General features: G+C 45.0%; 1 protein-coding gene across 1 annotated transcript; it reads right to left on the bottom strand.

The window, feature by feature from the left end:
* Nucleotides 1–3,102: 3,102 nt before the first annotated feature.
* Nucleotides 3,103–9,964, bottom strand: PLEKHB2 (pleckstrin homology domain containing B2). Its single transcript, XM_026046712.1, has 7 exons — nt 9,896–9,964; nt 9,125–9,277; nt 8,346–8,448; nt 7,506–7,545; nt 6,440–6,529; nt 6,141–6,255; nt 3,103–5,259 (listed from the first exon to the last, which is right to left on the bottom strand). The coding sequence occupies exons 1-7, from the start codon at nt 9,930–9,932 to the stop codon at nt 5,123–5,125; spliced, it is 675 nt and encodes a 224-aa protein (XP_025902497.1). The 5' UTR covers nt 9,933–9,964; the 3' UTR covers nt 3,103–5,122.
* Between the last annotated feature and the right edge of the window lie 2,163 nt (nt 9,965–12,127).

Genomic DNA, 12,127 nt, shown 5'->3' with positions numbered 1-12,127 from the left:
CGGCCCTTGGCCTCAGAGGGCCCGCGCGGCCGCGGGAGGAGGCCGCGGGGCGGGCAGGAGCCCTCAGTGGCGGCGCACCCCGCCGCGGGAGCTGCTGCGGAGGGGAGAGCGGCCGTCCGGGCGCAGGCAGCGCCGCCGCCCCGCGGGAAAGGGCTGCTCCCTCCACGCGGTGCGCGCGCCGGGACCCCAGGGTAGCTGGCGCAGGAGGCCGGCGGCTGGCGGGTCGTGTGGCCCCTGCTCTGCGAGCAGCGCAAGCCGTGAATTCATCTCRGTCCCCACAGGCTCGTGCTTATCTGTGATAATTTGGCTCACGCTCTGTTCTTAACCTTTCCTTGTCTGGCACGTCTAAAGCCTACGTTTTTATTTTCCGAAATAGWTATTTAGCTTTGTTATCTGGAGTATAAGGCACCATTAATGTTATAACTATCATATTGATGTTACAACCCGCTCGGACGCAACGCTGTGCCACACGCTCCAGGTGAGGCAGTGTGTGCAGGGGGGTTGCCCTGGATGAGCGCTACAGGTCCCTGCCAACCTCCAGGATGCTGTGGTTCTGTGCTCAGTCACATTAAGCCCAGTGTTGTCAGCTCCAAACTTTGACAACCTGTGCCTCAAAATCATCACCYGAGTGTGAGCTTTACATTACTGCTAGAGATGCTTGGGCGATTTTATTAGCTCTGTTAAGTCTCGAGCCTTTTAGAAATGCCTTCAAAATCCTGAAAGCTGGTGACATAACCTGTGCTAATCGCAAGAGTCCCCCACACTAGTGCATCCATGGGAGTTACAGTGCTGTGTTACAAGCTCTGCTTGATAATTAGTCCATGTTCACAGCAGAGTGGGGGAGAAAACTTTCTCTTTACAAAAACAGAAGGAAGAGTGAATGCTCCATACATTTCTATACATTGCAGTGGAGCTGCAGTGTGAGAGAAGGATAAACAAAGATATTTTAGGGTTACAACCCAAATTAATTACCATGGCTGCATTTAATGAATGCAAAGAGGCCAGGGGGTGCAGTAGGAGAGGCAAAGCCTGCCCCCAGGCCAGGCGTCATCCAGGACCTTGGCACTGCCAGGATGTTGGGAGCTGTTGGGCTTTGCACAGCAAATGTGCTTCCCTGGCCCCTTCTGGGACAGAAGTTTCAGCARTCTGAGCCTATGACTGATGAAATAAGCATTATCATCATGGCTTAGAGGGCTGGGAAAGCAAAATGTATCCCAATATTGACTGACTGCTTGAAACTGTGGCTGTTTTCACTCCTCTCCCAGATTAGTTACCAGGAAATGCATCACTTCTTGGACAGCAAAACCAGAATGTGTCTAAAGCAAGACTAGTGTTTCACAAAACACACTGCGGTCCTTGGGCAAATGGTTTAATAACTGGGAAGCATTTAAGATAGTCTGCCCCTAGGAAGTGGAGCTAACTGCGGTCATTTAGTGCCACTATCTAAACACTGATTGTAGCTGATGAGACTGAAGCAGTAAATACCAATACAGCAACCAGTAGCATTTTGCCCAGAGCAACATCTGTGCTCCAAGCTGCTTATTTTAATACTAGACAGTACAAATCTGATGATTTGATAATATAGCGTGAAATGGTAAATCTGGATCACYGTTACACATATCCAGGATTAAGCATTTCTGAGTCTAAGCCTTCAATGCCATTTAAAAAAAGAAATAGGCCTTAACTCTAATCTTGGATGTACCGATGTTGAGCGTGGAGTTACTTTGCTGATTTTATGGAGGATACCTCACCTTTTTCAAGTAGTAACTGAGATGATTTATGTCAATTTGAGCTCTCACCCCAACATTTGCAATATTACTTGCTTGGTTCTTTTTGTTATCTAATAGTCACTCTTGTGACAACTGCAGACCTTGACCCTGGACTCAATTGTGGTCTTTGATCCTGGATCATAACAGCAAACCCTGATCCCACACCTAATCCTGGACATTGACCCCGGACCTGACTCTCCATCTGATCCCAGACCTTGACTGTGGACCCTGACCCCTGGACCTTGACCCTGAACCTGACCCCAGAACTTACCTTGTTCCTTGACCCCGGACGTAACCTCAAACGCTAACAGTGAACCTTGATCCTGGACCCAGCCCAGGAACCAAGCCCAGACCTTGACCCCGGACCTGACCCCGCACTTTACCCCAGATGTTGATTCCCAACCCTAGTCCAGACCCAACTTTAGATTTTACCCAGTACAACTGCCCTTGAGGTACTTGCAGAGAGCAATAAGGTCACCCTTGAGCCTCCCCTTCTCCAGACTAAATAACCCAGCTCCCTCAGCTGCTCCTCGTAAGCTCTGAGCTCCAGCCCCTTCACTGCCTTCRTTACCCCTTTTTGGACACACTCCAGCACCTCAATGTCCTTCTTGGAGTGAGAGGCCCAAACGTGAACACGGGATTCCAGGTGTGGTCTCACCAGCACCAAGTACATGGGGACGACCCCTTCCCTGGTCACTGTTCCTGATACAAGCCAGGMGGCCGCTGGCATTCCAGGGCACACCACTGGCTCGTGTTCAGCTGTTGACCAGCACCCCCAGGTCCTTTTGTGCCACACAGCTCTGCCCCAGGCCTATAGCACTGCATGGGCTTGCTGTGACCCAAGTGCTGTGCTATTAGGATAAAAAGGTCGCTGACAGTTTTTGTAAAAAGCAGCCTACTGTATCAGAACAAACTGGAATTTCCACCTTCACTTTTTTTTTCCCCCTGAGAAATATACTACTTGCTATGGTTATCTGATGATATTTAAAAAACAGGCACTTCAATTTAAACTTTCAGAAAGCATCATTTATTGCTTTGAATTAATCCTARGAATGATCAATTGTCTTTATATTTCCCTTTCATAAATTCAGGATCTAGAAACACTTATCCCCTGCAAGCACAAGATGCATGCTTCCCTGCTGTGAGCAACAGCTCTTGGAAAAAGTCGGAACTTAGGATAAATTACTAGCTGAGTCATTCTGTGCTATTCTTTCACCATGGTTATGAAATTCAAAGGAAGTTAAAATGATGTTCATTTGTTTTATTCCCCCCACCCCGACAAGCTAAGTATCATACAGGAAGAAGAGATGGAGGCATTCTGCATAACCAGCTAAGAGTACAAAGCTCAAATGACTCTAAACAGCAGATGCACAACCAGCTTCAAGGTTATATCAAGGCTTGAAAAGGTTGGTAAGGTTTGTCCACTTAAGTCCCAGTCTCCTCTGAGCTCAAGGGTACTAAGTCTCTTGCCAGTTCCTTCCTTTTGACCTAGCAATTGGAGACTCTATGCTTTAGTCCTCTTTTGAACCTTCAACAAATAAAGTCCTTCAGTATGTATTGTTAGCAGAACATAAGCATCTCCTATTCATCTGCAGAAGGACCTGCATGCACACAGGTATGCAGTTCCCATCCAAGGTTTCTTGGAAGAAGCTTGCATCAGGTCCCCAGTTAATAATGCAGTCAAGATAACCTGTGTGTTTCCTTTCGATGGTTTCAATTTGTTCACGTTGGTAGCAAGAGTCAGGAAAACTTAGGGCTTGCCTTGGTTTCTGTCCAGACTGTGGTCGGGGACCTGTATTGCCTCAACCCACGGGCCCAGCCAAGGCAACTTGAGGGTGAAATGTAAAAGCTTGTTTGAAGGTTGGTCTAAATTTATATGGTGCCAGCTTCCATCTGTTTTCATCTTTTCTGACATACCATAAGCCCTTGAGAAACCTTGAGAAAATTAACCTATTTCTAAAAGATACTTAAAAAGAAGCCTTATATTATTGAAACTATGATTACCAGAAGCTAAAAGTGCAAGTATAAAAATAAGTCCTCTTGCTATAAAGAACACAACTTAGGCACCCTGCCTCTTGTAGCTAATTATGAAAGCACGTGCATTTCTTTGCTCTGCAAAGCACAGCTCAGCGTGGATYGTAACAGGACAATGTGCCAGGCCACGGCGCAGCTCTGAGGGAGAGCCTGGAGCACAGCAGCCGCCGTGCAAGGAACCAGGCACACGAGCAAAGCCAGCCAGCTTCCTTGGGGGGTGTTTTCTTAACAAATCTTGCGAGGGAAAGTGCGCATAGGAGCAGCCTCAGCTGTGCTCCTATCTACTTGCAGGCATGAATCTGGTGCAGGAAACCTTGCAGGCCCAGAGGTAGGKGCTATCCCAGCCATGGCAAGGCAGCTGATAATAAAGTGCCTGTGTGCAAGGTCTGCCCGTGCTGTTATGCTGTTTCTCTTCCCTCTCTGTATGACTGCACGCAAAGGGGCTCTGCCAGGCCCAGCAGGGCAAGGGTTGTTCACAGTACCTCTCCCACAGAGAAGACCCTGCAGAGTGGCAGCAGTAACAGGCGCACACACACCAGCCAAGCGCCTCGTCCTCAGCAGAGCAGCTGGTACAGACACGGAGGACAACTTCAGAAGCTGAAGTTTCATTGCTTCCGTCTGACCAGAGAAGAGTGATTCAGGATAAAGAGGGAGCAAGCATTTCTATTTCTTGCCACTGGTCATTCACATTATCTGGGAGAATGAAAGAACTGTGGAGTGTTTTTATTGAGCAGTTGAATTACACATTCTCAAAAAGTCTAATCTGCCCAGATAGTGTTAATAAATATATATAGGACTCCATATAAAAAAAATACACTACCATCTGCAGGCAGGTTTTAAGCTAAAAAAATGTCAAGTGTGACAGTCCACCTAGTGCTGAGGAGTACACGTTGAGGCTGCATGTCTGTCGGAGGAACRTTTGGAAGGCAATAGTATGTGCACTCTAATGCAAGACTCCTATAAACCTTATATTTGGACAAAAGAAGTGTTTCTAGGGTGTTTATAAACATAAAGCTGTTCATAAACCTAGTGACTGCTATTATGTTAGTGCTAATATTGATCTGTATTGGTACAAATCCTTAAGACTGCGAACATCACAGCAGACTTCAAGAGCAGCACATGCCATCTTTAACCACTTCAACTAAATGGTGCCTTTAAACTCTCCTTAGGACAGTTAAGAATCAGTTATTAAGATGTCACTACTGAAAAATAACTATTGCATTTCTTAAAGTTTAACAGTAAACAACATTGCCAATATATTATTGCACGCAGAATTAAATAAAGATTTCTGGACCTACAACAATAAGAAACTAAGGAATCTAGAAAACCCAGAATAATGATCCCAGGGCCATTCCAGTTGCTGCTCCTGCAAGCATGCCCAGTGCAAGATCTCCATCGCTGTCGCGGTAACGTTCTCGAATGATGACATGGTTTGCAGGGGGCTGGCCATAAGGTCCTAGGTAATAAGAGATGGTTGAGAAGAAAAATGTAGGTTTTAGTTCTGTGCACTAGGATTTCAAAACATGCTGATTCCCCTCTTCACCCTCCTTTTTTCCCTGAACACTAAGATGATGTCAGCTGCAATGTCAGAACACATCTCTGCTTTGAATCCAGCCAAAAGCACACCCTACAATTTTAGCTTCTTCCCTCTTTCTTTGGGATTGCGAGTTACCTTGCYCTCAGCAAACCAAAGCAGGAGGAGATTGCAGAGGGTGGAATGTACTTCCTCACAGCAATCACAAGATCCAAAAGAGAAAACAGTTTCTGTCACGCTTTGGGAGTGGATTTATTTACCTTTGGAACTTTTGCCTTTGTTTTTAGAGTCATAGTTGAATATCACCGTTGAAATAACTGAGGTATGTATACAGAGAGACAGAGCAACCAAAAGCTCCACCAATTATTTAGMGTATTGGACCACTCTTGCTGTAGCTCTCCTCTCTTTCCTTAGAGAGCATGCTACCTATTGAACTAAAGTGTTCCGTGTGCTTCAGAAAGATTTATAAAGGAAAGCAATTTAAATAAGTTGGGATCATGCTTGGAACATTAGATCATTTAATACAAATTTCACCGCAGTTCCTGGGTTGTGAAAGGCARTGGGGCTTTGGTTCCAGTTAGAAGTCAGGCTTCTTTCTATTACACTTTTGTGCGGGGGTGGTGGGTGATAAAGGAACTTGAAAGGGGTGTTTTAGTCAATATGCTACATCTGAAACAAGCCACAACTATCATGGCTAGGTCTCCTATAATATGAAAAGGATGATGATTAACAGAATTAAAGCCAGAAAGACTTTCTCAAATACATTCTACATGCAGATGGAAGGTATGGTTGATGAGAATTACCTGGGTAGGGATATTGATAGGGAACAGCATAGGCTTGTCCATTGGAGGCATAGAAGACTTGAGGACCAGTGGGGGGATACCCACCGCTATACTGGTCATAGCCATAGCCATAAACCTGGAGAGATTAAAAAGGTCCATTACAGAAGGTTTCTTTGCCAAACATCTAATTATGCACTTCGTTTAATTCTCCCTTATTTGTAGCATAGTTAAAGGCTTGCTAAAATGTGTGCTGRATGCTGTTAAGAATGGCTGTTTCTGCTACGTCAGCTGTGTTAGTGCTTGCTGATAGCAGCTCTTACCTCGGGTGACGGTGTAGCRTATGCCGTATAGGGAGGAGGCGCTGAGGAAATGGCCGTCTCATCGTACATCACTTCAGATCCCACATAACCCTAAACATCATGAAGAAGGAGCAGTTATTGCCTTCTACAAACAGCCAGTTAGAACAGTGCGAGGACTAAAACCTAATGACCCAGTGAAAGAGTTTAGGATGTCACATATCAAGAAAGTAGTGAGTGCTGTATATGATGCTGCAACAAGACACTATTTTCAGGCTAGGCCTGTCAGAATATGACTGCCTCATCAGCTCCAGGAAGGAGCCATCCAATTTCTCCTGTGTGCGTGTGCATGCATGCAAACAGACTCCTCCCCCAGTTCATGTTCCCAGTTTGAGAGGTTACCCTCTTGTTCATCCTCAGTTTTCAAATAAAGAAGTCTTCATATCTAAGTTCRGCTACTTCCTGGCACTCTAGAGTTCTGCAAGCCTATGAGCAAACTTCCCCATTAAGCAAGCAAATGGGGCAGCCTACAGAGGCGCCTGAACATTTTACCAGAGAGGTGTCACACACAGACACATCTAAGCCACCCCTCCCCTCCTCCTTGGCATGCCTGCTCTCCCCTCCAAGCACCTCTTTSCCCTCTCCGATTCCCTGCAAGGGGCAAGGCACAGTGTAATGAAGCTACAGAAACAAAGAGCTTCCTGTTTAGGTCAAAGGAATCACATACTAAGTKTTCTTGACCTTTGCCCTTGGTTGACAATAACTACTATAAGGAGTGGAGAGTGTATTTCATCTGCTTTACATGAGATTTACATACTTTTTGCCTGCAGCTTCAGTGCTCACCCCCCCTGCAGATAAGCTTCCCAGTTATTCCCTGAACCTGACTACAGGGATGACATGCTTGTGATCCAGGCCATCATTCTTCTCCTCACACACAGGCTGCTGCAACACAATTCTCATTATCATGCTCATGGCCCTGTTTTACTCCATTAGAGAAGGGTGGAACATGATCTGAAAGGTAACTGCTGGGCCACAGACAGCACCGACAGGCTGCTTTTCTCTCAGTATGATGTCTGGGTAGTACACTTACCGTGTTTGTTCTGGCATCCTGGAGAGCCATTTTCCATGCCCTACAAGAAACCTTGTTTAGTGGAAAAGTCACGAAAAACGATGCCACTTTTTGGTAGTCTGCAAAAAGCAAGGTTAGTAACTAGAGGTACTGCAGAAGCAGAGTTCAGAAAGAGGAATAAGGAAGAACAAGAGAAGGAACACAGGTAGTGTTGRAAGTTCTCACTGCAAGCACAACAGCCAGGTAATATGTAGCCACAGTTAGAATACAATCATATTAAGAGATGCACAAGKACAGTGTTATCTCCTCCCTTGAGGAGTTGCATTTCTGCTGGGTACAGAGTGCACGTCCAAACGCTCCTGCAGTTTGGGTGAAAGGTGCATGTACTTCACCCAGACACTCCTAGGCCTGGGAGCACGCACGGTGCACCACACCTCATGGGGAAACACTGGAGAGAGATGTTACCAACTGCATGCAGCCAAGCTCAGCTGAACATTCACGACAACAGAGTGTTCTCCCTTTCACTACCATAGGGATGTCCTTGGGCTMTGCAGAGTTATGTACTACTTGAAGAATGGGAGGAAGAAACATTTATTTAGCATGTCTTGTGTTTATCAGTGACTTTTCAGCAACTACCTTGCAGTTAGTTTAGAAGAACTACACTTACATAAGCTAGACAACCCCTTTGAAGAGAGCAATGTGTTTTGTCACTGAAAGTCTGCTAACTGCTTTTTAAATTTTTGAAAATTTTCTTGAAATGTGTCTTTAAAAGTCCAAACAAAGGCAAACAACTGGGGAGAGGGAGAAAGGCAAAGGTGAAAGAGAAAGAGCTAGCAAAGTAATACTGTTTGGCAGACTTACAGGCAGTCATCTGCACTCTCTGCACAGAGGTTGACTGTCTTCCCATCACGACAAACAATTTGCAGTAAACAGTCTCTCTGCTTCCCCTCTGGAGGCTGGAAATCTGAGCGAGAAAGAGATTAATTGAAAAATATCCATAACCAGGATCCCACTCACTATAAGGGAGACAGTTTGTGCAGAACTTTGGACAWAATAAACTAGAGCTAATTACAGCTATTTTTCCATGGCACCAGGACGAATTACAAAAGGAAATAACCTGCCCTCTCTCTAGCATTTCCTGAAAGGARCTAGTCATGAGCAGCATTCTTTAAAAAAAAGCACATGTCTTAGAGCAAAACCAATACATACTAACCCAGCATCAAGTGGAAGTCTAACTGATGCTAGAAAAAAAACTTAATGCTTGAGAAAAGCCTGTTAGGGTTTCCCATCTCCAGTCCCACCTCTAATTCCAACAAACAAACTGTAATTACACCAGTAGTGCTCCATAATTAGACATACGGCAGGCTACCGTCAACCCTCCCTCTCGCAGCCATGCCTGGCTCCTGCATTTCTGGAGGCACTGTCCTCCCTCTGAGTTTTAAAAGGAAGCATCAAGCCTTAAGCTGTTCTACCACAAGGTGATACCATGCCACAGACATCTTTACGTGGATTTAATGCTTCACTTTTTTAAAAAATGGCAATAGAAGTTTCTGGTCACATTTACTTCTGCAGTAAAGGGTATACCGGGCAGGTATACAAGTTGAAAGGAAGCTCTAAACACAGAAGTCTTGACCTATTACCTCGACATTCATTCCCCACTCTGAGGTTGATGCAATGGATTCGCATGTGGACTTTATCTTCTAAATCGTGACGATTCTGATCATCGTAGAATATTAGACGGCCATCAGACCACAGGTCAAACCAGTTCTTCTTCCAACGTCGTAAAATAGTACCTTAAAAATCAGACAGTTAATTCTGATAGCATAGATTGGGAAGTACTTGCATCTTACAGTTTGCAAAATAAAACCAGTGAATCCCTTCCAGTTGACATGGAGGACAAAGGCATCAGAGGTTCCAACTGCTCATTCCTAATACATTTTCACTAAGTTCCTGCTTCAGAACATTACAGAATTGGTTTCAACATCTTATCTATCATTCAAAGTCACAACCGAGTTTATTTTAGTTACATAACCTAGTGCTTTACTTCTAGCTTGCTGCAAGAACAAGTAGAAAGCATGACTAATTGAGAACATTAAGATAAGGCATCAGGTAAAGTTTCCAAGTCTTCGCCTCTCTAGCACTAAYTACAGACCAGCATCCAAAGCTGAGCACAACGATCAGACACCTCAGATGTGGTATATCCTGTGTTCTCATTGCTATAACACAACAGGTCACATGGAAATGCTCTCATGACCAACTTGGGAGGTATCCTAAAATTAAAAAAAAAGAAAAAAAAAATCCTACAGATGTAGAGACATTTTTAAAAAAGACTTGAGAATACTGATTAGCAGAGATATTTTGAAACAGATAGAGMAGAGAGAGAGGTAGCTAAGAGGCCCATGACTACTTACTTTGCCGGAGCAGCCATCCACTTTTCACAAATGCCATTGCTGCTTAATCTAGAGCAGGGAAGAGCAAAGTGGGAGAAAGAGTTTTCARTATAGCACAATAGCACAGCGATACGTGAACTAGAAAGCGGCATCTCAACCTCTGCTACCACGGCGCGCCCAGRGAGGGACGAAGCAGACCGCAGCGGAGATGCTCCGCACGACACAGCGGCTGCTCCGCCACGTCCCAACCAGAGCAAGGCTGCATCCAGCACAGCAACACGGCTGGCGGAGACCACCTCGGAGTTTAACCGGGAAAACGGCGTTTACGACTTCCTTTACAACACCAGACTGGTGTGACAGCGTTCTGATTCACCACCACTTGCTTTCGAAGTTGTTCTCCTGACATATGCTTGCTTCCTCTATTCTGCAGCACCAAGTTACCAAACACCCCCATTTTCTCCCTCCCTCCCTTTTCTGGACTTCCTCTCTCTCTCTTTTTTTTTTTTTTTTTTTTTGCTTTTTTCTGTCTCAAAGTCCAGCCAAAACAAAAGCTGAATCAGTTTAACAGGAAGGACGGTTTTATGACTGTACTTCCTCCAGATTGTCACCAGCACCCGTCAAGAAGCATGCAAATAGGTAAAAGTTAAGCCCATTAGGGAGGTTTTCTTTTCTCCTTAGGTTTTAAAGGAAGCTTGAAATGGCAGGCAAGAGTGCCACGTTACATATGAGTTACCRCACATGACATTCACTTATTCTGGTTTATTAGCATGGTAAAGTTAAGAGATCAAACATAGCATGTATTGGCAGAAGGACTTTTACCTTATAGTCTAATGATGTTCTGACTATTGTTCAAAGAATTAATAAAATCACAATTCTCTGGATGGAGTTTAGCTAGAAAAAGGGGAATGTGTTTCCTAAATTTCCCTCAAGAATTTTTTTTTTTTTAGAAATTGTGAAGCCTATAAGCCAATATAAGTGCCAAYGTAAGTCATAAGAAGGGCATGAAAAGCAGATCTGATAGACAGATGAGGTCCTCTCGATAAGGAGTATATTTAAAGCTGAAGGGAAAAAGGAGAATGGAGATATTTTTGTTTTCTTCCAGTGAAATATATTATATCCAAATATATATTATTTATATATATACACAGAGAAACCTGTTCTCTGAATATATAATGATGTCTACTGAATACTACTGTAGCTGTGTCTTCTTCAGTAACAACCAACTGCTTCCACATACAACTAGAGACTGTATCCAGCGGCCCTGGTGGGATGGTGAGAAGTACTTCCAAGGAGAGGTCAAACTCCTCGTTCTTGGCTCTTGTACCACCTTGCTGGGAAAAACTACTTACCTGACAACCCTTTGGTAGGGCCTGTTGGGCACCTATCCTGCTTTAGTCCTGGCCAGCACTGCCACAGCCCCTCAGCACTCCAAAACGCACCCAGGGCTCTGAATTTCCACGAGGCTCTTCATAATGTGAGAGCTACCAAAGAGCGCGTGTGAACCTCAGCTTGGCCACAAGTGCTAGACTGGGAAGTGAAGCCACTGCCTTTAAACCTACTCAGTTACAGAACAGCATGATTAGAGGTAACAGAAAGAAATGTAAAGAGAAAGGAAGAAAAAAGCCTTCCTCCTGACAAATTAGTTTGCTTGGAATACAGAATGCCTCGCAGCTATCAAGGGCACAAGTGCTCACAGCAGCTCCACAGTGCCTTGCATATAATTTCAGATGCAAGAACTGCATTTTTTCCAACCCAGTTTAAGTCCCTGAAGCTTCTTCTGGACGTAAACAGCAAAGAATTGCACAGAATAATCTCAGCAGCCGGCACCCAAGCTGGAGCTGCATGCTCAGATACTCTTTTGTGGTCCTCTTTAAAGAGCAGCGTCCACTTCAAGTCCACTGCAGTATCTACAGTCAACGTGCATGTTTCAATGGGTRTTTCCAGAGCTGGACCGTAGCCCGGCACCGTCATTTCCAGCTGAGCCCTGCTTGCTTGCCAAGCCAGCTCGATGCAACAGCATGGAAAAATGGGGGTTAAAAATAGATAAATCAATTTCTCTCATTACTAGCCTCAATAAAAGTTCATGGGCAGCCAAAACCCAAAACCAGCATCACACGATGAAAGCAAACGTGGCAAAGGGGTGGCACTGTCCCCTCGCGCTCCCTTCCTGCTCCACGGAGAGGTCATTTTCCTTTTTAGCGCGGAACACAATCCGCAATGTCCAGTATCCTGCTGCAACAGCCGGGGGGGGGG

The sequence above is a fragment of the Nothoprocta perdicaria genome, unplaced genomic scaffold (genome assembly GCF_003342845.1).
Source record: "Nothoprocta perdicaria isolate Ctin4 unplaced genomic scaffold, notPer1 scaffold_459, whole genome shotgun sequence".
Taxonomy (NCBI): Eukaryota; Metazoa; Chordata; class Aves; order Tinamiformes; family Tinamidae; genus Nothoprocta; species Nothoprocta perdicaria.
Note: the sequence above shows the minus strand (reverse complement) of the source record. Positions and strands in the feature narration are given on the sequence as shown.